Consider the following 27294-nt stretch of genomic DNA (forward strand, 5'->3'; position numbering starts at 1 on the left):
ATAATCGATCTCTACAATATTTAAATCCAATATTCGGTAGTGCGCTTGTGGATGCGTGTTCATGCGTTTCAAAGTGCTATTCGCTGGAAAATAAAAGGAATAATGTGTCACATGTTTACAGTATTTTATATTACATAAACGGATGTAATTTTTTTATGTTCAAGTTATTTGTTTACTGCGTGTTTATACAGTTTATTGCCACTTTATCATTCATAGTAATTTAGTTTATCTAATGTATTATGTCTTATTACAGAGTGGAAGACATGCTGAGATGGGTAACAGGAGTAAACAATGTCGCAAGCGTGCACCCTGTCCAAGAACGCCCACTTGATCTCTTACCCGAAGGTGAATTTACTGAAAGTAATAGGTGTTAAAGTAACTATATTTTTTAAGGACGTGTGTAAAGGCATTTGCCTTCTGATATTACAGAGTTACATTACAGATACTTCAAAGTACAACGGTACTATTGTACTTTGAAGCTAGTGAAAGTGTGCCCACGCTGGTTTTGCACACACAAAATCAATCAAATCCTGTATGTGTGAGTGACGACATAATCTCGCTTTGAGATTGAAGGTCATATTGTAGTATATTCTATTTTAATTAACTTGTAACGTCATTCGTACCATAAAAATATACCACTTTATCACGTTTGGCAATGAGCAGCAAATGTTTATCAACCAGATTTGAAGTTGTCAAAGACAAGGAACAAAAGTGGTTTGATTTTAGGAGGTTTTCACTTAATTTAACTGTTCTAATCCTTCGGGACAAAAGTAAACTCTAACGTTATTGAAAACCATAGCATGATCATTTTAGTAAGTAAGTAAGGTAAGTAAATGTGCTGGTGAAATTACGTGCACATGAAACTTTTCAATCTATGTCTCAGGGTGATGAGCGCAGAGGCAGTGCACTTCAGATCTTGGCGATTTAAATCTCTGAGTGACACTGTAACTGTTATGGCCAGGCGTGTCGCTTACCATCAGGCGCACGACTTGTTCGTCCCATCACTTAAGAAAAAAGTAATAAATAAAATAAGTAACGCACACACTCATAACGGTAGGGAAACCCGGTGTCGCGGGTTCCATAAGAGAAATAAATGTGGACCATACAAATATTTTTCCCGGCCCGGGAATCGAACCCTGGACCTCTGCGTGAAAAACCAACATTGTAACCGTTCGGCCACGAAGGCAGTTAATCAAACAAAATTACATGAACATTATGACGTTTCTAGTGGGCAATGGCGAGCGCGCAATATCCGGCATGGAAGTCCCAGTGAGTCCGAGCACCAAACCCATCTCCGGTGCCACGCAGACAGTCGCTGTCACCTTAGTTAAGGGAGAAAAAGGTCTCGGCTTCACCATTACCACGAGAGACAACCCCACTGGAGGACACTGCCCTATTTACATTAAGAATATTCTACCTAAGGTAATATACTATATAATTCATTGGCGTTGTTTGGTGGATTGCGTTGTTAAAAAATATACATAATTTAATTGAGAAAGAAGATATCCAAAATATTAACTTTAGAACCTTAGTTCTAAAGTCCAGAGTCATGGTACCAAAATTTCGATTAACAAAGGTAAACGATTATTCAATGGGGAACTGTATACGTTTTCACAATAAGCTTCCGGGGTATATATTATATAAAAATATATATATGGATATAAAATTATCATTTCCTAAGTTTAAAACTTACTTTAAAAATATTTTAATTGAAAAGTCATATTTCAAAATTGAAGACTCCGCGTTAGACAAAGATGTATGAAAAGACGATATGGGCCTATATTCCACACAAATTTGATTCAAAGTGTAGTCCATGGCATTTAAGTCTGTTTGAAAAGAGCAATCCCTAGAGTTTCTTGCTCGTTCTTCTCAGGGAAGTCAGCATAGTGAATGTGCAGTAGCTTAAAAAGCGATGTTTTCAAGTGTAAATTTATATTTACTTACAAACTAAATGATTCTTTGAATTTGACTTTGGAATTCAATAATCTACTGAGATTTCTGTACTGACACAGTACTAAGAAAACCGACCTCAAAAGTACGTGGAATTACATTTATTTGCCAAGTTTTATTGCAATATCCTCTAGTTCGCGACTATACATGTTTTGACACAGGAGACAATAAAAATCGGTTCTCACTACTCAACGTATATTGAGAGAAAAAAGCGCCTTGAATTGGAGAATAGCAAAACCAACCATTAAAATAATTGCTTCTTAAGAAAAATATAGGGGCTATTTATAAAAATGAACGACCATGCGTGAATAGCCACCCTTAGAGGTGGATGATTTTCTTCAAAATGAAATGGGACCAATATGGAGGTACCCTCTTTCCAATAAAAAAGAATCATGAAAATCGGTTCACAAATACCGGAGTTATCGCGTAACATACATACAAAAAATATACCGACGAATTGAGAACCTCATCCTTTTTTTGAAGTCAGTTAAAAACAAATCATATTAAAACTATCTTTCATTTAATTTTGTGCATCTCTTTTATTAGTATCTCTGTTAAATAACTTTATGAATAACTATAGATAAGGTTTCAACACAGACCAAACATTTACTTCCGTGTTTCCAATTGACTGCTTTCAAATGTTGAATGAAGTAGGTAATTTTGTGTCGAGTCTATTTCTGGCGAACAGATAGTGTTTAATTATTTGACTGCTGATCTGTTGCCTGTCAAGGCAAATCTGTTTTCAAGGCGAAGATTAGGCAAGCGTGCGCCATCTTCGACCATATCTTCACTAACCTTCAGGTCAGATTGTGGTCAATGCTTGTTTATAAAGTGCCTGTTTGTCACTCATAACTTTAGGAAAAAAAAATAACTATCGACTCTAAGTTGACACAAGTACTCTTTCTTTCGTGTTTATTTTGTTACAATTTTTTCAGGAATTATATTTATTGCAATTTCTAAAGTCTTTATTAGAATAAAGTACTAGTATAAATTTAGGCTTGGCAAACTAAAGCACATAAGTAAAAAACCAACATCATTCATTTTAATCAAAACATCGACCGATTAAAGCTAATAAGTTGAATTCGTTTCTGTCTTTACATCTACCGACGTTATAACAAAACGGAAGTACAAACTTTGTTAGTGTATTTAACGTCGACTTTTAAAAGCGTTGCGTCGTTGCAAACTATAATTTCAACGCACCGAGTGCCATACACGATCAGCTCGTGATCGCAACGTACGTAACGCCCCGCTTAAACGGCCCTACCTACATGGCAGTCCGTCGCGCAAGCAGGAAACTGATCACACATTATCCTGTGTAAGGCCCACGTATGGAGTCTCGCAGGACGCATTACAGGATTGCAGGATGGCTTGCACGTTGCTACATTCATAATCCTTTTCCAAAAGCCGATTGCGATGCAAGATAATTACCTTTTACTTACGCACGCAGCACCCCTCCTTGCTGCTTCGTCTTCTTGCTCGTTCTCCGATGCGCACGCGTTCCGTCGCCGCTGCGCGCCGTTTCAACGCACTACGTGGCATGTAGTTCTAATTTATATACAGTATACCGCAGCGTCACGGTGCGTCAACGTGAAGGGTGCTGGTGAAATTACAAGCGCGTGGGACTTGTCAAGGTGACGGGCACAGTGGCAGTGCCTCTCAGATCTTGGCGATTTAAAGCTCTTAGTGACACTGCAACTGTTATGGACAAGCGTGTAGCTTACCATCAGGTGCACGTCTTGTTCGTCCCGTCACTTGATATCATTAAAAAAAGTCACCATTCAGGCATTATAATGCGGACGCAACGCATCGTGCGGCATCGCTCTAACTCTTTAAAATAGTCGTCATCGTTGTTACGACTGTCGTTACAACAGATTCATTGCTTCCGGCTACCATTTGATATTCCTTTGTGCCTAAGAGGCATGAATTAATTATCAATTATCAAATTCGACTTTGGTATTCTTTTTCCATAAAGAGTTTTGTCACTGAGGTAAGATTAAGGCTATATGTCTTGGTTTATCTAGGTTAATCTACACGACACGGTTAATTTACATCATTAACACGCTAATGTACGTACAGTTAATTTCAAAAGTAGTTGATTATGTAAAGTTTTTTATATTTTAATTAAATAATATTTAAGCGAATTGAGGAAAGAATATTTGAAGGTAAATGTGTAAAAAGGTAAACATATGAAGGTAAAAATTGCCCGTGTAAAGGTACTTTATGATCACTTTTGGAACATTATACTTAAGGGGAATTGGTTCTTTTTGGTTAAGGGGAATTGGTTGAGAAATAAAATATACTCTCTTGCTGTAAAATAAACTCGAGTCATGGTTTGTCAGTCGTGTTTCGAGCTTCATATTTCACTTCAGGATTCTGTTTTCACTATCAATTAAATAAACAAGTTGAATTCTTATTTGTAATGTCGAAAACCGATTTTTGTGTGGCTTTGTGGGTTTTACTTTACCTTAATACACATTCGTTTAGAGCTAGAGTTCATTATGTAGAAATTCCACTTTAAGGTTCCTATATCTGTGTATCGACACGATCGATCCTTAAATTGATGTGTGTTTAGAGTTATCTGATCATAAAAAGCTTGTTTCTTAATGTTATGATGCTATTATAATATGAAAAACAGAGTGAACTTTTGTATTTGACTATACTGACTAACATTCTTAAATCTGTTACTTAAGTTCCATGAAAACATGCCTACTATTTCGTATGTACTATTGGAGTATATACGGAAACATATTGTACCATAGATATTTATTGATATCTTCAGGGAGCAGCAGTAACAGACGGACGACTTCGTGCAGGCGATAAGCTCGTGTCCGTTAACAACATATCAGTGTCAGGGCTGACACAGCAACAAGTGGTCACGTTACTTCGGAACACACCCACTGACTCCACCGTAGACATTGTCGTCGAGAGAACTGTGCCCAACAGGACTCAGGTCAGTCAGTCTATTAGTTGTATTATTATGTCGTTACCGGTATTTTTGCAAAAAAATCGTTCTTCCATTTCCTATTGTGTTAATCGTAATGAAGTCATTCACAGTACATTTACTCAAATATTTTATATGCCCGTAAAAATATACATAATTTAAATAAGAAAGAAAATATCCGTAATATTAACCTTAGAGCTAAGTCCAAACTCATGGTACCACGATTTCGTTTAACCAATCTAAACAACTCTTTTATGGGGAACTGTATACGTTTTTACAATAAGATTCCGGAGCATATATTAAGTTTATCATTTCCTAAGTTTAGAAACTACATTAAAAATATTTTGATCGAAAAATCATATTACAAAATTGAAGACTACGTGTTAGATAAAGATGTATGGAAAGACGACATGGCTCCAGAATCCACACAAATTTGATTCAAAGTATTCCATAGCATTTAAGTTTATTTGCAAAGAGCAATCCCTAGAGTTTCTTGCTCCTTCTTCTCAGGGAGGTCAGCGTAGAGAACGAGCAGTAGCTTAAATGTGACGTTTTCAAGTGTAAATTTATTTTACCTATGGAATAAATAATCTTTGACTTTGACTTTGACTTTGAAGATTATTGCGTTGGCGGAGTGTGTATGGTCGCCACAACTCATTACGCGATCTTATGTAACGTCTTATCTAACGTCTTAAACAGGGGGTTTACTCTCGTTCTCCGTCATCCGTCCGAAGCAATTGCTTTAAAAAAAATTAAAATTTTATTTATAATAATAATAACGCAAACACTCAACATAGCCCCGCACTACGGTAACCCTGTGTCGCGGGTGCCATGGACACCAAACCACAAACTACACCCAAACTCACGAAAGAAATAAATGTAGGCCATATAAATATTTCTCCCGGCCCGGGAATCGAACCGGGACCCCGATTCAGAACTCTTCGATATCTTAACCGAATAGTTCGATTGGATATCGTTCTTGAATCAAAGGGCGCATTCCGAGCTATTCAGAATATTCGAGTTAAAACGTTCGATTCGGATTCGGATACGATGTCGTTATCCCACAGCGTTTACGGAGTTAGTCGGCGAATATAGATTATAAGAAAAATGAAATCCTTTTATATATATTTTTAAGACTAAAGGCCTAAAATATAGGAACGCATTAGTCTCGCATTAAAATAAATTAATAAAATTGAACAAAATCAAAATTTTATTTAAAATAATAAAAGATTTTTATATTACATTCTTGCTTTGTAAACAAAAGGACGTTCGGTAACTTTCATTCGATAACTGTGTTCTGAATAACGTTTGTAGTCTTTGCCGGTCGAGAAGTACAAGTAATTCGTACGGGTGTGACGTCATTTCGGTTCGGTTATTGTGAATAAATATATAGAGAAATCGTAAGATATCTAATCGAATCGGTCGACAACAGAGTTATCGTAAGGTTCAGAATCGACCTGATGGGACCTCTGCGTGGCAGTCAGGCATGGCAACCGTTCGGCCACGGAAGCAGTAGCTGTCAAATAAGTAATCCTCGACGATATTGAAAGATACATAATGCGAATGAACCTTCATACTAGACATTGGCTTTCGATTTGGTCGAGTATTACTTATTTGACAGTAATAGGGAATCGGACAATTTTTCAGAAAGTGTCTAGAATTAACTAAAATAGATATGTACAGCCATGAAAAATAATATTTTATTAAAATTAAGCTTAATAGTCTCTAAAATGTGCTAAAACTACGTTAAAATTTAAATAGAAACAAATTGGCGCGCAAACGTAACGAAATGTCAAATTGAACGCGTGACGTCATTTGTAGGTAAACAAGCTACGAAATCAAGGGCAAGGTGTTATTTTAAAGTTTTTGTGAAGTTTGAAGTCGTTATGGAACGGAAAACATATCGTTGGTGTGTAGTACCTCAATGTAGGAATACTTCTATAACTACCCCAAATAAACTATTTATTGATGTACCTCGAAAATCCGACATACGAAAAAAATGGTTGGTCCTAGCTCGACGAAATGTCTGTAAATTCAGCGATATACTTTTGTGAGGATCACTTCGACGTAAGTACACTTTATGCAGTGAGTGATACATAGATCGAACCATGTGTTAATAATTATATAGTAAATGTTGTGTTATATTCACTAGTGCCTTTAATTACGTAATGTAATGATTATGTATTCGAATTTTAGCTGCCGAATGATATGGAAAATTACATGCGATGGAAGGACTGTACATTACATCGCATGATTTGAGAGGTGGGAAATTTAGTTTCTCATATAACACAGGAAGTGGAGACAGGGGGGAGGGTCTGGGGGTAGATTTTTCCCGCCAGGGGTTCGGAGGGAGGGGTTTACTCTTTGGTGCGAAAACATGATTTTTTGAGGTTATTTTTTTCGAATTTTCAAAAATTGATATATCGAAAACTATTAACGTCCTAACTTTGAAACTTTGCACGAAAGGTCCCCCTTCCCCCCACCCCCCTCCCAGCCCTCAAATCGATAGTAATACAGTCCTTCCATCGCATGTAATTTTCCATATCATTCGGCAGCTAAAATTCGAATACATAATTATTACATTACATAATTAAAGGCACTAGTGAATATAACACAACATTTACTATATAATTATTAACACATGCTTCGATCTATGTATCACTCACTGCATAAAGTGTACTTACGTCGAAGTGATCATCACAAAAGTATATCGCTGAATTTACAGACATTTCGTCGTGCTAGGACCAACCATTTTTTTCGTATGTCGGATTTTCGAGGTACATCAATAAATAGTTTATTTGGGGTAATTAAAGAAGTATTCCTACATTGAGGTACTACACACCAACGATATGTTTTCCTTTCCATAACGACTTCAAACTTCACAAAAACTTTAAAATAACACCTTGCCTTTGATTTCGTAGCTTGTTTACCTACAAATGACGTCACGCGTTCAATTTGACATTTTGTTACGTTTGGGCGCCAATTTGTTTCTATTTAAATTTTAACGTAGTTTTAGCACATTTTAGAGACTATTAAGCTTTATTTTAATAAAATATTATTTTTCATGGCTGTACATATATATTTTAGTTAATTCTAGACACTTTCTGAAAAATTGTCCGATTCCCTATTGTTTCGATGAATGTCGGACGGAAAACGGGAGTAGACCCCCAGTTATGAAGAATTTTCATTAGACGCCAGTCAATATTAGTAGTTGTACGCACACTGTTTTCAATGAGACACAGAACTCTTAGTTCTAACAAAAGTACGCTGCATATTTACACTCTGGAATGCTCTTATAATGCTCTGGTATGCTCTTATAAATAGAGTTGACACTAAGTCAGGACTTGAGTATAATTTCAAGCACTGACAATACGACCGTAATAGCTAAGACTTGAGTATGATTTCTAGTGCTTTAAATCATACTCAAATCCTGACTCGAGCATTGAGTAGAGTTCTGGAATACGAACCTTAGAGTCGTATTCTAGAACTGTACTCAATGCTCAAGTCAGGATTTGAGCAGACTTGAGTATGATTTCAAGCACTGGAAATACGACTCTAATAGCAAGAACTTGAGTATGATTTCTAGTGCTTTAAATCATACTCATGTCATGACTTGAGCAATGAGTAGAGTTCTGGAATACGACCCTTAGTCTTAAACTGAGCTTGTTTTTATCTGTACAATTTAATTCTACTTAGTACTAGAAATAAAATTCGCTTCAGTGCATGACAATTACTTGTGTCTTCTTGACTCCTGCGACACGCAACAAAAGGAAGCTAATCGTTTGAAATATAATTCTTAGAATTCGTAAAATATACTCAAATCAAAAGACTCAGAAGCGATCAAATTAATCAAAATCAAACTGCTTATAATATAAATCAACCTTGCGTAGTTGAACTTTCTATTAATACCGTAATTGGTCAGGAAACAATTGAAACGAGAATCTTAAGTTCATTAATATGAGGTTAATTTCTAATTAAATATTCAGATACGGTTAATTAGTTCGATCGCTCTGTTAATTTTTATATTTATTTGACAGAGAGTGGAACCCCAACAAAGTCCAACAAAATATGTGGAGAAGCCCATAGGATCACCAAATAGCATAGTTATTAACAAGTCTGACGACAGTAAGCCCGAAGGCCGTGTTTCGAGTATGGTACACGCTATCAACCAGAACAGCACGAATAACTCTATACGAGGAAGGATACCGAAAAGTGCTTCTAAAGATGAACTTCTCAAGAAAGACCAGTCAGCAGATAGTGCGTTGCAGGAGGCTCTAAATTCTTCCTCGAATTCTGTAAGTATTTTTTGTATTTATTTACTTTAATAAGATAATTTTTTACTTTTAAAATACCCTTTTTTTTTTTTGTAAGTATTTTTTGTATTTATTTACTTTAATAAGATAATTTTTTACTTTTAAAATACCCTTTTTTTTTTTTGTAAGTATTTTTTGTATTTATTTACTTTAATAAGATAATTTTTTACTTTTAAAATACCCTGTGGTTGTAAATTAAAAGATCGCGGAATAATTAAAAATAAAAGCCAAAAAAAATTCAAACAAAATAGTTACATTTTTATTTACAATGACAAAATATTTCTTCTTGTTACACTATCGTAGTAAAGTAATATTTAGTTACACATCTTACGTATTTCATATATCTTGAAAAGAAATTACACATATTGAAGTTTCAATTAAAATATGTCATATTACAGATTTTAGGTCTTCGAAACCGTCTAATCCTTCGACTGGACGTACCTGTCCATGACTCCGAGAAGGCAGGCCTCGGTATAAGCGTAAAGGGCAAGGTCACAGTTGGTCAAGACCCACAGGACCTTGGCATCTTCATCAAGTCAGTATTGCATGGTGGCGCAGCTTCTAGAGATGGCAGGTTAGTTAAATATATTAAAGATTTTTTAATTCAGAATTTAGTTGGTGAACTACATATAGAGCCGAATATGACTTAGGGTTCTGTTTGAAAATCAAGTTTTAGTTACGCATTACATTTTCCAACAAATACGAGTTATAGATAATAAAAATATAAAATAAAGATAATAAATATCAGTTAGTAAAGAACTTTTTACTTATGTTTTTATCTTTATGTAAGTAATTGTGTTTTAATTTAATTTAACCATTTTGTTTATAATTTTCTTTTGTAGTTATTATGTTTTTTCCTTGTGTGGTGTCGTTTGTGGTAATCAAATGAATGCTTTTTCTTTCTACCTGCTTCTTTATAATATTCAAAGTTTCCGTTGAAATAACCTCGACTACTTACGGCATAAAAATATTAAAAAATACCCTATTGAAAAAAAGGTATCTTTAAAGCGCCTCCTATAATCTTTTACCTATGTTGAGACATTGTCGTGGTCGCAATATTGAAGTTGTATTATTATTTCAGACTGCACACAAACGACCAGCTGCTAAGCGTGAACGGAGTGACACTAGTTGGTCAGTCGAACGCTGAAGCGATGGAGACACTTCGCCGCGCCTTGTTGCACTCTCGTCCGCACGTTCACGGCAGCATTTCGCTTACGATCGCAAGACGGACTGGTAACTTTCTTTTGTTGCAAATAAAATTCAAGAGCAAAAACTACGAATTTAAAATCATAATATCAGATAGTGAATTTCAGTTTCATCAAACTATAAATCAAACTTCTTTGTACCCTTGGTAACATTGGTGTATTAAGAGTTAACGTATTATCATAATGTTTTGCCATTACAGACAGCATGGACAGTCTAGCAAGGTGGAAAGACGACACTCCACCCAATGGAAACGACACCGGCAACTCAAACGAAAATTCTCAGAACTACAACACAGTCATATACAATTCTGGTTCAACCGATAAAGAAAATAAATCGTTAGACAACTTCAACCATAATAACCGTGAAGGTAACGAACGAGGTTTTGACAACCACGATGTAAGAGGGAGCAAGAAACATGCTTCGATAGTAACGATAAACAACAACACGAGTTGGGTGTCAAACCAATCGGATGACAGCAAAGGGTATTTAGAAAGAGACAAAGATACAGTACCACATGATCCAAAGAGAGATAGCTTTGAGTGGAGTCGTTTGGATGGTTGGAATCCTGTGATAGATAGACTGACCGGGCTTAGGAACGAGAGTTATTACATGGCTACGCAGACAGATGGTCCAATGACAAACGGACACCATTACCGACCAAATCACGGCCATGTCCACATGTCAAGGTCGCCGCCTGCGCACCATAATGTCATTATTGAAGAAGATTATGGTACTACGAGGTAAATATTTTGTAATAGGATACCCTAAAAGCCCCCGAATTAAAAATATGCAGAACAATAAATACAGTAGAAGTGCTTAATGAACGTGCCAACAGCACAGTCCTCATTGTCTAACTTATTCAGTCCGCCATTGTATGTTACGGTCGTGTCAATTACCTCGCGCAAAACCTCTAAAATTGTACAAAAATGCCTCATTTTGCTACATGGAATGCAAAAATGATAGTTGCACCGTGTAATATTATCCACAGTGGTGTTTCTATCATCGTTAAGTCTTATTTTAATTAATTTAAATAAATTTGAAATTCTCTGTTTATATCGCAATATGTTTTTTGTTTCAAGAAACGAAAGTAAACATTTATACCGCTGCAATATGGTGATTTTTTTTGAAAACTAAGTAAACATTTCTAATTCGTCGTCGTTCAGATATTAACCGATAGATGGCAGTACATTGATTGAAATTGCAATATACAATCAAAACGTAGGAAATTGAAATTTCAACGATATGCCAACAGGATAAAGTTTAAATTATATTAACAATCTAGAATTTGTTATATCTTTTTAAATTAGAAACTACGACCAAGCATTAACAAAGATTTTATTGTGTTTAACGTATGATTGTGTGAATTTTGGCAACAGCGGTTTTGATATTAATCGAGGTTGCTCGTTAATGAAATGCATATAGAAGATGAATTTAAATGAACGAGGGATTTAAAGTTAGCCAAATTAATTTTATATTTATCGTAATCATATATGACCACTATATAATTATATATTTTTTATATGAAACTACGAGTAGCATCCGAAAAAAATATGTGCTAGGATCATTTGTCACCACCACAACCACGTTTGCGCTGATAGCCTCAATTATGATCTGCACTAGAGTTTCTCCTTATTTAATTCTCAGGGGCAGTGGTAGCGGTAACGGTGGTGGCGAGTCGGGCAGCGAGTGCGGCGCAGGCTTTAGCAGAGACGCAGTCGGCCGGCGCTCTATGTCAGAGAAGAGGCATGCTGCCATGGACGCTAAGCAGACCGGCACCTATCGCAAGATCAAGGAAACGAAGGCGATTAATGGTAAGTTTGTTACAATTCTCTTCTTTGATTAGGATGACATAACGATTCCGTTAATAAGAATGTGAAGAAAATAGCCACCACTCTCGATACACGTTCAAAAGTTGGAACAGCTGTGATGAGGATTTCATAGACCTCCACACTAGTTGAGACTAATGGCCCATTTAGATGGAGAGAGTTTATCGCACGCTTCGTGACGAACAATCATACGCGGTTATCGTAAGCAATAATCGCCATAAGATTATCGTATCATAATGTTTACATTCAGGCATGAACTAAAATCTCGCCTACGATTATGTCATACGAGATTCGCAAGCAACTTAATCGCCTCCTCGACTGTTTACATAGATAAATATGTAATAAGGAGATTCTTGCTTACGAGGTTTCGACTTGTCTAAACACGATCTCGTATGACATTTTTTCAAGTTCATACGATTATCCTACAAATCGGTTCGAACCGTTTTGAGTGCGAGAATTGCCATTCGAGTTGAGTGATTACTGCGGTATTGACTATGGACATATCAAAATGACGCAAAAATCATTCAGATTTGGAATTGCATAGAAATATACATTTTTTTATTTTATTTTTTCAAATTTTATAACATTTCTTAATCCAAAATTTTATTTCGTTCTCGTTTCATTAATTCTTGTCTTAGAAAAGCAGTGATAATCAAAACACCCTCGTGCACTGCATTCGTAGTAGAAACGGCTGGCACAGAAACTCGAAATACGATTTTTGCTTTCGAGTTCTGTTTACACGGAGACGTTCAATATTCAAAGGCGAGGCGATTATCGCTCACGTGGACCGTCGATAATCGGGAATGTTTAGACAAGGAAAGTTTTTTATATCCTTTCGATAATCATATGTTCGAGACGAGAAACTCTCTCCATCTAAATGAGCCTTAAAGTAGTGCTCTGTCACTCGTCGAGGTTACGCGATAAGTGCCTACAGCTGAGTGTATCGCCGACAGTGCATGCGCTCAGACTAGTATTATATACACATTACAATCCTTGTACAACCCCAGCATTCGGTTCCGCACGACTGCACACGGCGGGCAACGTTATTTTCACCTCTGCGTGCGTGCTTAGGTTCCTTTTTCCTCGTAGTTGCTACTGGTGTCATTAGTCAGATTTAGTAGGCTATTATAGCGTAGGTACTTTCGATTTTGTATGAGAGATGTATTTGTTACCTAGTAACTATTAAGTAATCTGTGACTAAACTCGGTGGCCCAACGGTTTGCACAACGGCGCTGGATGAGGAGGTCCTGGATCCCATTCCCGGTAGGACCAAATTTGGGAAACGAACTTTATAAACTGGTTCTGGTCTGGGTATTCTGTGGAAGTGCACCAGAGGGAATTCAGTTGTTTTTGGTACAAATAGTATAGGGAGATCAGGTAATTGATCTAGGATCCTATTTGGAGACCAGGTAACTGGTGGTTGTAACATTATTATTATTATTATTATTATGACGTCAAAATGAGTAAACGCATACATATGCACTACATTTACACCACATTTGCACTACTAATTCTCGTTTCTTCTCATTATTCCTTTAGCCATGCAAGTCGGACCATCGTTAGGTATGAGAAAATCCTCCAGCTTAGAGTCTTTACAAACGGCCATACAAGAAAACCAAAGGAATCCCCGCAACGAAACTATTTATGCGCGAGGGCATCCACGTGAGTACTCATTGTGTTGTTGTAATAATACAGTATGCTATATAATTACACTGATCTATTCACCGAGTAACTGGTGTTCTCCTTGGGAAAACCCTGTACTTTCGCAAAATACGCTGTTAACCAGGATGATCCTATATCTAGATTCTAATTATATGACGAGACTCCTCAACCAGATAATTGGTTTCACTATTCAGCGCAATTATGTAGATACTTTGTTTTGCACCAGTAGAATTTTGTTTCTATTTTCATTTTTTTCTTGTTAATGTTGTGTTGGAGGAATTAATAATAAACTTTTTCTTTTGTAGCGCTAAAGCATTGGTTAACCGACGACAATCACGGCCTTGACACGATGGTGCGGGGATCGCCGCAACAGTCGTCGCTATCACATAAGAAACCTTCGTTGTTCAAGTCGTTGTCTACAATGTTCAGGTAAGTACTTACTTCCTATTTGATATGCTTTGCGCAACTGGACTAGTATGGTACTGTAAGACTCTTGGGACTGGCGTTTTTATTCTTTGATACTACTGAATAGTACATTGTGTATTAAGGAAAGTAGATAGGACATTACTAACGAGGGTCTGTTAGCAGCCCGAAGCCAAAGGCTGAGGGCTTTAATGACTCGAGTTTTATATTTTTTACCATCCCTGATTCATACAATGTTTTTCATCACATTTGCGAGGAAATAAATACAATATAAATATGGTTCACAACGTAACAATCATGGATTTGGCAAAAGGCGGGTATTTTGTTTCTTTTTAAAAATTCTTCCATAGATACTAACAACTCGAACAAAAATGTTGTAAAAAGAAAACACTTTTGTAAAAAAAATTAGTTAAATTTTTGTACATACAATAATTAAAATCAATTATAAGAAATTCTTAATAAAAATAATAAGTATGTAAGGAGTATGTGGCTTAATTGCAATTAAATTTCTGTTTGGATGTAACATTTTAAGCGAATGCTTTAATTTTGCTTTAAGTAACCTGCTTGTTTGAACTTGAACCTGACCTATGTAAGAAAATATGTCGTGCTACAAATTAAAAAAGCTCCTTGCCGACCATGGCTGTAATGGAAAGAAAAAAGGCCCGTGGGCTTTATTTGGGGCATTACTATAGTCAAGTTAGCCATCATACAATCATACCATTTACGAGCAAGTGTGATGAAAATAATTATAAAACAGTCTTTGATTTGATTCGTTATTGAAAATAATCATGCTAATACCATTGACTTACAATTATATGGACGTCGGGTCCGCTTGTAAGGCGCTAAAATCGTATACAGAGCGCCAAACTCCGCTTTAGTCTTCATTTGTTCGACTGACAGCGCGATACTGCGATGACATTACAATTTAAATTTCGAATAGGTTGACTTGGGACATTTTTTTCGTGGTTTTTGTATTAGACCCGTCGTCCATTTATTTGTAAGTCAATGGCTAATACCAAATATTCATTAATGACCGTGACATGATAATAACTTTATTTACAGGGTTAAGAGTTCGCAAGCTTGACACTTAAGATTTAAATTTAACTCTAAACCGCTCGCGATAAGAGCGGTCCAAAGTTCTAAATCTTGATATGCTTTTGACTGTTACTTGACTATAAGGCAATTAGAAAAATCTTGCATTAGGTCCTTGAGCCTTGTGTTGATTCGTCGGTGCTTGATAAAATACGATGAATCCGAAATATTGGTTTGTTTGAAAAAACATTTTACAAGCGATTTTAGATCCGGAAAATATAGTTTCATTTCCAACGTTAAAAGCAGATTGATTAACTATGTCCTAAAACCCATCTAATAACTAGAGCTACATAAAACTGAAGCATGTCGTTTATTGAAGGATTGGCAAGCCGAACAAGAAGACTGAGCAAGAGATCTACGGACGATCACAGCCTGGCAGATCTTCGGAGAAGTCATTATCCCGCGAAGCGCTGGAGCGCCACAACCGCATTGATGAGAGGATGGATGACGCCAACCCACCGACGCTACAGAAGTCTATTCAAAGGTGATTCAAAATAATGACCTAAATACCAACTTGATATTATATTGAAATACTATTTAAGTATATTGAAAACGTTGTAGACGTTTTATTTGCAAAATAACACTAATTGGATACTTTCTATTTTTATAAATAGTAGTTACATCGAGGCCACTAGAGTACAAAGATATTGTATTGCAAACTTTTGGTAATGCTACGTTTTGTAAGACGTTTCAAATTTAGTTTTAATGCGATTTCGCAATTTTTCTCCAAGAGGAAAAGAGATATAAAAATAACAAAATCATTTTCATTATTTCAATACAATTGGTTATTTGGCGTCTTTATAATTATATTGCAGTTATAGTTACGTTACCGTAGCTGCGGGAGTTCTTCGAAAGACCCGCGACCTGTTTTTTGGCTTGTATTTAGTTTGTACGTTATACAATAAAGTTTATTATGGTATAGCTATGAAAATTCGTTTAAATTACTTTTCGCGCCAATGTAAATTGAACCTAACACTGCATAGGCATAATATTGCAGTTAGTAAAACGCTTTTCCTTGAAAAGTTGCGTAGAGATAATACTTTTACTGTTAGACGATAAAGTATTGTGGAAGAACTGCCTCCGTGGCCGAACGGTTACCATACTGGTTTGCCACGCAGAGGTCCCGTGTTCGATTGTCGGATAGGGAGAAATACTTGTATGGCCTACATTTATTTCTCTCGTGAGTTTGAGTGTAATTTGTGGTTGTCTCTGTGTGTGTCCATGGCACCCTCGACACAGGGTTTCCCCAATGCGGGGCTATTAGAGTGTGCGTTATTTGTTATTATTATACTTATTTATTAGTTGTGGTTACAGTTCCGTCAGTCCTTACTGTCCCTAAAATGAATTGTAGGAGCCTTCCTGTTGACCCTTGCATCAACCATATTTGACATTTAATAGTTACCGTTACTGGCGGGTACACTGACAACTGGGGTAGCTCAACGGTTATAGTGGGTGCTGGATGAGGAGTTCCCGGGTACAATTCCCAGTAAAACCAATTTGAGAAATTAACTTTTCTAAATTGGTTGTGTTCTAGGTAGCCCCCAAGGGAATTCCGTTGCTCTAGTACAAAAAGTACAGATAACTCTCTAGTTTGTAACCAAGTAATTGGTGTGGCTGTCTGGTACAAAAAATCTACACAAAGAAAGAATGTGGGTCAGTATACAGACGTGTTTTTTTATGATATCAAGTGACGGGATGAACAAGTCCTGCGCCTGGTGTTAGCTACACACCTGTCCATAGTAGTTGCAGCGCCACTCAGAGCTTTAAGTCGTAAAGATCTGAGGGGCTTTGCCAATACGCCTGTCGCCTTTAAACATAAGTTGACAAGTGACACCCTTACCCGTCAAAACCGGAACGCAGTAATGCTCAAATTACTGCTTGGCGGCAGAAATAGATAAGTGGCTCTTTATGCGGGTGCGTAGGACGTGCCCAAAAGTAGATGTAGGTAGGTAGACTTGCTCAGAATTTACACTTGTGAATTGCGACCACCAGGCCTGATGTCCAGCACTCGCGGCAGAGCAGCGGCAGCGGCGAGCGATCGTCGCACAAGTCGTTACGCCACAACGCACCGCCGTACCGCGCCCCACCCGCACGTATGCAGCCTACGCACCAAGCGCAGGTTAGCCTACTCTGTTATGCCTATTTTTGTTAAGTCCGTTATTCACCAAAATGGGTATAAGAGATGACATTAAACAAACAATCAGATTTCATTAAATCAGAAAGGAGATGAGAAAAAATGAGACTCAATAGATGTATAGAAAACATTTTCTTTCTATTCTGGTGGATAGTTGGCTTTTTTTTCTGTTATCTGTAAATTTATTGTATTAATTCATAATCACGTTTCGGTAACAAACTACTGTCATCAACGAATGTATGCAACTGGTTGTTGGACTCGAATAGAGGTTTTAAGATTCAGTGCGATGACCTCAGGAGAGGGTGAATAAAAATAATATTTCTAATTACTGGTTTTCTTTATAACAGGCAATAGACAGTGCATATGGTCCACAAGGTCACTACGTCAATTACGATGAAATTCAACAGAATCTAAAGTGAGTACCAGCTTAATTTATTATACATTGTTGTGTTATGATACTCCAGTTATTTATTGCCATCAAAACAAATAACTTTCTTTGACGACGTGACATTGTGATTAACGGTAAATCACAAGGAAACGTGCTTACAATTAGGATGAGTCGGATTAATTAAAAATTAGTGATAACAAAACATACGACAGCGACTCTGAAAAATAATGTTGCCATGTTATTGTATACTGATGTGATTGGTTCAATTCTCAATTAGGTAACAAAAATACAGAAACAGAATCAGTTAAAAATAAACTTTAAAAATGTTTGACTATTAATCTGCTGAACAATAACTTGTTTACATTTAGTGTATACTTAATTTAATATAATTAATTTATTTATTAATTTAGATATAATTAATTTACTTTGACGACCTATTGAGCGAATCAGTGAAGTAGTAGACAGCACTATTTTTAACCGATTTCAATAAAAAAGAGGAGGTTCTCAATTCTTAGTTATTTTGATTTTGTTTTCGTCAGCAGTAGTCGACAGCTGACTGTAGATCACTTGTAGACTCTTTTAAGTTCATAATTTTCGTAGTCGAAAATGTCCTTTTTATTATTTCATCAAAAACTGGCAGCCCACTAAACATCAGATAACTATTTCCAATTAAATATCTGTCTTATAAGCTATCGAGGTTTGTAGGTGTTCGCGATTTCGATAGTAACTATTTAGATATCTACAGTGTGTTTTTTTTTTAATGGGACAGCATGGGGGAATCCGAAACTATATTCGGTACAGGTAAACTTTGTTAGAAAATATGTAGGTAATACATATATTAAATAGGATCAACTTCTGCTGTCCCAATTTATTCTCCCAATACAATGAAATTATCGTTACATGAAACCGAGTCGACCAGACTTTAAAAAATTAATTAATTCTATTCATTTTTAATGTACATCACACGCTTGACCAAAAAAATTATTGACGATTCCAAGACAGTTTCCTTATATTTCCTATAGTTTCGGATTTCCTCATACTGTCCCATTTAAAAAACACACTGTATATAAATTTAGAAAGTCGTAAACGTAAAAGTTCATAGTGATTATAGAAATGCTGTGTTAAAAATGTTAGTTTCATATTTTTGTGTGTTTGCAATTTAATAAAAAAATTATTGTTATTCGTTTGACCACTAACGTATTAAGACAATTCTTGTAATGGTTACATAAAAGTTACTTAGTACCAGCAATTAAACATCATTATACAGAAACACTACATAGCAGGTTACATACATTTCTGAGAAGATATAGCGACTGTATTATCGGTTCTTCTAACTATTTACTTGAAACCAAATACACAGAAACAGTATTTACAGTAAATGAACTATTAATTGATCCTACGGAGGTATTCATACTATGGACCCGCCAATTATTTGCATAAATAAAAGATGCAAATAACAAAACGACTTAATTCTTAATCACATGCATATTTTATTATATTAAAATATTGACCTTTGAAAGTAAGATTCTGTCATTATCATTTATTTATATTTATAAAGCATTGAGTAAAAACCCATCAGCTTAAATAGGTAACAAATAATCGATGAGCCAAAAACAAAACGACTTCAATTCTAGGCAGATGCATATTTTATTCTATTAAAATTAAAAATAATTATATTGGCCTTATCTTCTTATTTATTTATATAAAGAGCATTGGTTAAAAAAGCCATCAGCTTCAAAAGATAACAAATAATCACCAAACTTAAAATGTACTAACTAAATCGTATAAAAACTGTGACCAGAAAATCCTGCTCTGTTTTTTTTTTCATTATTTGATAATTTTTATTGCTATGAAAATGGTTCGCAAAGAACGTGATGGAATTTTGACACTCGACATGTTGCGCAATATAATTCAATTACCTATGTAATTTGTTCTACAGATGTCACTAACATTGCCACTTAGATAATTTACTCATTGTACTTTACTAATATCATTATACTAAATCACTATACTACTTTTCGACCTCAATTAGAAATTCATTTGAGCTCCAAAAGTAATTTGTAAATAAACTATAAAAGCGACTGTATTAACGCGTCCATAACTTTGCTTTAAAAATATAAAGTTTGTTTCCATCCATAACTCTGTGTGTACAGTCAACTACACATTTCGCTCTACTACGCTTTGTCAGTAAGTAACGCTGAGTTAAAATATCTTATGTGTACATCCCAGCGTGCTGATGACTGTAATTACGTGTTTTAAGTAGTTTGAATCAAATTACGCGCATCAGTCAACCGCGTTTTTTACGTTAGATTTTTTTCTCTAGCGTACAATAGTGTTAATTTCAGCGCCCGCCGAGAGAAGCTAAGCGAAGTCCAAATCGGTCAAATGCGTCGTCAGGTGCATGTGCAGCGAGAACGTGCCAAGGCCGAAGAGGAGAGGTAATACAAACTCTAGCGCAACGTATGTACTTTCTCGGGTTTCCCGTTTCGCCACTGCCAAACGCCAATGTACAGCGATGTAATCTCCCCACTATTACAAGGTTCTGAAATGATCGATTGATCATGAAAGTTTTGTTTTAATCATAACATATAATAACCCCATTCTACACGTGTCTCTAACAAACATTTAAGACTATTATAGTGGAAATCAAACATTCCAATGCCGCTTGGACACTAAACCGGTAATTTTCAGGTTAGGTTTTTCTACCTCATTTCGGTGGCAATTTTTATTATTTAAGTATTTGAGAATATTATCGTAAATCGCACCCCTCATGGAAATATGGCATAAGTGGAGTTATGTCAAAAATGTTTATTGCTTCATTAGATACAGAAAATTATAACCTACATCCTTTTCAATTCTTGTAACTCTATCTACAATATTGGGTTATATTTTTAACCGACTAAAAAAGAGGATGTTCTCAATTCGATTGTATGTTTTTTTTTTGTATGTATGTTACGCGATAACTCCGATATTTGTGAACCGATTTTCATGACTTTTTTTGTTAGAAAGAGGGTACTTCAGGCGTGGTCCCATTTAAATTCGAAGAAAATATTCCACCTCTAAGTGTGGCAAACTAGGAGATGAATGAGTTTTGATGCCGGTTTGTTTAGTACTCTGTACTGAAATTATTCTGTATCTAATTAATAATATATAATATAATAAACGTTTTTGACGTAACTCATGCCATTATGCCATTCTTCCATGAGGGATGCGAATATTAAATAATGTTTCAGGTTACTACACTCGAATATTAAATAATACTTCATGATAATATTCTACAATATTTAAATAATCAAAATTGCCGCCGAAATTAGATAGAGGAGCTGAGCTGAAAATTACCCAAACATGCTTTAAGAGTTGTGTGAACATGCAAGTTTCCTAATGATGATCAATTAAAATATAATAATACTGGGCTTATCTAGCTTAACGCCACATGACTAACAATAAAAATAACAACTTGTGCATGACCTAACCACTAAATAAGTAACTCAATAAATATTAGTAATATATAAACGTGCATATATACGTAAATAATTTACACCTTTGGGTTTAATTCTGTAAAATCTTACAATCAAATAGGCAATTAAGTAATCGACGTAAAAGTCAAAGGTTGTTTAACGATTAACCATAGACTGTATTTTTCCTGCTTCTCCGTTCACCTTTGACACCGGTAAGATGCATGTGCTGCGTAATATTTCCTTGTGTCCTTTATGTTAATTAGTATGTTTGTTGCACAATTGAACTTAACTACTTACCAAGGTACGCTTATTGTAAAAATGGAGCTTGCCATATGCACCACGTTGTTGACATGACATCATAGTATTATGAACGTACGTCATTCATTAGTTATAATATAGGTATACACGTAGAATCATAAATTCCGTAAATTTTGTTTGACATAGAGGACATGAAAATACACAATTTAGTAAAAACAGTTTTGCTTTACAAATAGAATTGTGGTATCAGAATAACTTGAAATACACGCGTTCAGTTATCTACAGATTTTTGTCAATTTCTTTATTTGAAAGACTGTGACTTCTCTACACTACTACATATATAGTGTAGTACCTATTTATTTAACAACAGTAAAACATTTATGTCTACAAAAAGACCTCGGCCTGATCCCCTACGACTGATCCACCGCCAATTTTAAGTCCGAACTGATCCCCTCTGTATTATGCAACTCTCAACAGATCCCCTCATTGTATTTGTAAGGTAAGTACAGTCGCGAGAAAAGGAAGTTTTAAAATCAAATATTCCTTTATTGGGCAACCGTGATCAAATGTTATAATTATCACAGACTTTTTTTTCTGTTACAGGTCATTAATATTGACACATTTATATATATATAAATACATTTTCTTGTTGACTGTACCACGGTACCTACCAAGAATAAGCTCGGAAGTACCAAGGTATCAGGTGGGAATAAAATATTAATATTTATTCTTGATCCCCTGCGTAGGGGTTCCAATGGAAATAGTAAATAATATAAAATAAAACGGATCCACCAGGGGATCGGTTTTAAGGGATCAGAAGGGAATAACTCCAAAAGACCGGGTTCTTATTTACATATTTGCTGTGGAATAAACCTAGGACACGCAAAAACTTCGCAAGATTTCTATACAAATAACTGCTGATTAGTATTAATGGTCAATACGTTATTGACTTGATTGTTATGCACAAAACTGACTAATGGATATTTGCTAGTAACCTATCACAAATACGAATTACTTTGTTCCGGATTTAGTTATACCGATCACTTCTTTTCATCAGTGCGTTGACTACTTTGGCATCAATTTGTAATGCAGAAATATCTTATAATAGACGTATTATTTCACCGAGAGACTATTATTAGAATTATTACTACACATACATAATTGTATTATTTTAACACAAGTCTGCTTGGTCAATTCATGTTTAGTCGACTGTTTGTTTTCTATATAATTTGAATTTTGGTTAAATAATTATTCTTAGATAAAATTGTATCTACATAAACAACTAGAAGAATTTTAGGCTGCTCGAAACAATATTGAAATATCTCAGATAGGTTAGGTAAGTATTGTGAATTGCAGAGTGACTGCAGCGCTTGCATAGTTTTGGCCAAATGAAATTAAATCTATTCAATATTCGCCGAAAGATTTTCGGAGAAACAATATCACGTTTCTAACTTGTGATAGGTCGCAGGCACGATAAAGAGGCAGATAGATAGACAAACACTCTGCTGTAAACCTAAGCACATCTTAAATTATGTACATAGGGTAATTAAGAGTACCTTACGTGTCTCATGCATAGCATGCCTATTGTAGTTAAATGATTGTTATTAGCGCCCAGTTCCTAGTTTATGTCTTCCGTATTGCTAAATATAGATAAGTTAGAATGAGAATGTTTTAGACTACTATATTCTTTGTAGAGATACAATAGTTGCAGGATGTCTCACGTAGAAGTGAGTTTGATAAGTATATAACATACTCTAGGAAATGAAGTTTTATTAGCCCTATAGGAAATATTTGGTAAAACCGAAGAGTTTCTAGAATATTTAGTTCTTAGGTTATCGCGATTGTTACACATTGGAAACTACTTGTTTTCGGATCTAAATCGCATATATGTGTATGTTTTTTTAAACAAAATAACGTTTCGAGCCCTTTACAGGTTCCATGACCAGTCTGCCGTGACCATGGGACCTGTAAAGGGCCCGAAACATTAGTTGTTCATTATTTTATTTACATTAAAAACAATATTTTTCAAAGATTGCAGAAAAAACTTTATTCGTGTTATGATGATAGAAGTTTTATTTTTTTTCTTTACCGTGTATTTTATTGTGAGTTATCGTGAGTACGCAAATGAATATCTAAGGTCTCTTTGATACCTTAGATATTCAGTTGCGTAAAGTTTTCTTTTCAATACCTAATCAAAAACGATGTTACAAAGAGGTGCGATCATATGGTCATAATCACCAGTAGAAATACTTCTGCTGTAGTGATCATGTGACCGTATGTACTTGTTTGTAAAATATAGTTATACAATTCCTCCCACCAATTTCCAATTGCACGCGCATATTTTAGTCATATTATTGCACCTTTATAACACATCTGGTAAAATATATGTCACAGTGATTACATATATGTCCATAGTCAATGTTCTACTTCTGTTTCAATAAAGTGTGATTATATGTAGGACTAAAAATACATTTTGTTCACAGTCGTCGAGTAGGATCGGGTGGTTACCACTCACAGCGCTCTTGTAGAGAGGGCGGGGCCCGACCGCAGTCCAACTACTACGAATACGAGAGCGCACCACCGCGACGTCCTGGGAAGCTTTCGCATTACCACTGACCGATTGAACAAACACTAGTATTGCAGGAATTTAAAGAACTTACTTCGTCTACTAACGATATGAAAAATAGTGCGTACATTTAAAGGTCCAAATGTAATTTTCTGACTTCCTTGTTATAACTAACGCATTTGCATTTTGGTAACTTTCCAGACATTGCCAATGTCTTAAAGTTTTCTTTTCTTTCAAAAATGTTCATTACAGATATATATATATATATATATGTATATACATAGATAGGGTTATACATCTATAATAATATAAAATCGCGTTTCACCGATTTTAAATAAGTGAATAACTCAATTCCGCTAAAAATGTCGATTACGTTAATTATGATAAGGAGGGCAGAATTATTGTGAGCTTTTCCCACGTAACTAATTCTGATAAAGAGCATAGTAGAGTATGGACTATTAATTAATCCCTCAGTCGATATGTATACAGTTAATGAAAATTGTAACTTAGTAAGTTTTAGAATTCTGCGATGTATTGAAAAATCCGGAAATATATCGTACCATTAACAATGACCCTTGGTATACAAAAGCCACATACGTTAGAGGCTTTTATCACATGAAAGTTAATAATATAAAATATTATATATTAAATAAAACAAATTATGTCTATGTGAAATTTTATAACTCTCTTATTTAAGCTTAAAAAATTTGTCGACAAATTTCGTTTGTAGTATTTGTTATTTAGCAGATGTGGTTTTATTACACCAAAGGTGCCAATTGTGCACACTACTAAAATGTATTGTACATTTCAGTAGTTTACACTTTCCATTACACAGAACATCACCATTCTTAATAAAAAAATACATGATATTTGCATCCATGTTATCTACCCACTGACACTTTATATTATCAAGAACTAGTAGTACCCTATGTATGTAAAGAAAGGAACATAGTCTGTGTATTATCTGTTTAGATCATTAGCTTTCTACGTGATTTTAGTTTAAAACCAATTCAATTTCAAATTTAGTAAGTATCAACTAAAAGCGTTACACATTAGAGCGAGGTCACACGATATGTTGCGTCGGGATTGCAACACTTGATCGGTGACTCTGCGTTGTACCCCGTCAGACCCGGGTTCGATTCCCGGATCGGAAGAAATTTTTGTATAGCCTACATTTATTTCTCTCGTGAGTCATTTGTGGTTGTATATTTGTGTGTCCATGGCACCTGTGATACATGGTTTCCCTAGTGCGGGGTTCATGAGTGTGTGCGTGTACCACATATAAATTAGAACTATATGCCACATGGTGCGTTGAAACTGCGCGCGGTGACGGAACGCGTGCACATCGGACAAGGAACCAAACCAAACCACCAACCAAAGGAACCAAGACGAAGCGGAGAGGGGTGTTGCTGTGCGTATGGAAGCGGGGGCGTTGCGTTGCGACACCGCATTGCTCTTGTGGCATCTTCGGTCGGTGCTTTGAAATTGTAACGTAGCCTGTGTGGCATCGCTCCTAAGCTTGCTTATTACGAGGATATTCTAAAGTCTCACTTTCTTATTTCAAGCACCGTCCATACGGCGCAGGCTTTACCGCGCGTTTACTTGCCCAAATGAAGTTTGTGTAGACGCATAAATTAATAAAATACGTTAGTGTTTGTAAAGGGTATTTTGCCATCGACACGTTCATTTGTGCAAATAAGCGGGTGAAGCTTGAGCTTGTAAGCGGACCTTTATATATTTTAAAGCGTTATCGTGCATCCCGGTGCCATTTGTACCATAGTCGCTGTGGTAGTTTAATTCAATAACTGATATACATCGACTAAAATATCCAGCGAAATAGCTATCGAATTAAACCAGTTTATCACCCGAGAGAGATTATTACGTGAGAGGTAAAATTGTGGAAATTCGGTCGAATTTTTGTTATTTTCGTTATTTGTGTTCTACTTCGTCCTTTACTTTCTTTTAATATAGGTACTTACGATGGCAGTGATTCCTTATACTTAAACTAGTGATGTAAATACATAGTGTGATGTATATTACATAATGTACATTCCCTTTGTAGTGGAGTTATAAGTAAATCAAAGAAGCTTTAAATTTTAGAATAGACATAGATCGTTTACAATCTGATAACACTTGTGACTGAGCCCTAATTTATTTAGTGATTAAAATTGTATTTTTTACCAATGGATAACCATTGGTTCTCGATGTCAATGCAAAGACACTAGTACCATAAACTACGTATTATTTTCATGTTAGCGTTATAAATTGCAGATTTATTTAAGAAATCACGTCTTAATCATTTATCTCATTCCGATAATTTCACTGTTATTGTGATATTTTAGCATTATTAGTAAGTGATATGATTATGATATAGTTACAAATATACTTTCTAGAAAGCTAGATGGCGTCCATAATGTAAATATAATATAAGAAAAGATATGGGAGATTAATTTTGTATAAAATTATTACTTTCATTTTTCACCATCATGACTTTATTTTTAATTTATGATATTAAATGATATGAACAAAATATTTAGAAAAAAATGTTGTTTGCAAACTAGGATTTGCTCCGAAGTGCCCATAATTTTTGTACATAATGTAAAACATGTTGTTTGTAACGGGTTTGTAAGAGATATCAATTTGTATAGAATATTTTATAATAATAGAGATATTCAATCACGAATTGGCCATGTGTACCTAAAATAAATAAAAGTATTATCTACTTATTCATAGTTTTTATTTTCAGCTGAATTACCAAATTACTTAACTATTATTTATTCAATAAAAATTATTCCATTTCAGAAATTGCATATTTTGGGTCAATGCCATCTAGCGACAAACTACAGAACTACTTTTAATAGAGTCATAGCGGGGTGCATTTTTTATGGCACCGCGGAAACTATATACGTATAATTAACAATTTCGGTTTTACGTAGGGCGCATTATAATTTTCCGGAATGAATTAGAAAAAAATACTATAAATGGTCAGAAATGAATTTATTGCGTCTTAAAATATTCTCCGTTAGCGTTAATGCACTTTTTCATACGAATGCACCAATTTTGAAAACATTATACCA

General features: G+C 35.3%; 1 protein-coding gene across 2 annotated transcripts; it reads left to right on the plus strand.

The window, feature by feature from the left end:
• The first annotated feature begins 243 nt into the window (after positions 1 to 243).
• Positions 244 to 24811, plus strand: LOC113240605 (partitioning defective 3 homolog). 2 transcript variants are annotated; one of them, XM_026477941.1, is made up of 15 exons: positions 244 to 345; positions 1229 to 1422; positions 4730 to 4900; positions 8929 to 9186; positions 9603 to 9778; positions 10286 to 10437; positions 10610 to 11150; positions 12055 to 12221; positions 13776 to 13898; positions 14204 to 14327; positions 15733 to 15897; positions 17406 to 17532; positions 17895 to 17962; positions 20281 to 20373; positions 24135 to 24807. In XM_026477941.1, the coding sequence occupies exons 1-15, from the start codon at positions 264 to 266 to the stop codon at positions 24265 to 24267; spliced, it is 2574 nt and encodes an 857-aa protein (XP_026333726.1). In that variant the 5' UTR covers positions 244 to 263; the 3' UTR covers positions 24268 to 24807. The 2 variants fall into 2 exon arrangements, with proteins under 2 accessions (XP_026333726.1, XP_026333727.1); XM_026477942.1 differs by lacking the exon at positions 20281 to 20373 and having other exon boundaries at positions 24135 to 24811.
• Positions 24812 to 27294: the final 2483 nt, after the last annotated feature.

Source organism: Hyposmocoma kahamanoa, unplaced genomic scaffold, assembly GCF_003589595.1.
Source record: "Hyposmocoma kahamanoa isolate Upper Pololo Valley unplaced genomic scaffold, ASM358959v1 158139, whole genome shotgun sequence".
NCBI classification, from domain to species: domain Eukaryota; kingdom Metazoa; phylum Arthropoda; class Insecta; order Lepidoptera; family Cosmopterigidae; genus Hyposmocoma; species Hyposmocoma kahamanoa.

Bases quoted from the DNA above. Each gene is read 5' to 3' on its own strand.
- LOC113240605 (XM_026477941.1), top strand. From the start codon at position 264: ATGCTGAGATGGGTAACAGGAGTAAACAATGTCGCAAGCGTGCACCCT. The intron at 14,328-15,732 runs GTAAGTACTTAC...CGTTTATTGAAG, and splicing joins TCGTTGTCTACAATGTTCAG to GATTGGCAAGCCGAACAAGA. The intron at 20,374-24,134 runs GTAATACAAACT...TTTTGTTCACAG, and splicing joins GCCAAGGCCGAAGAGGAGAG to TCGTCGAGTAGGATCGGGTG.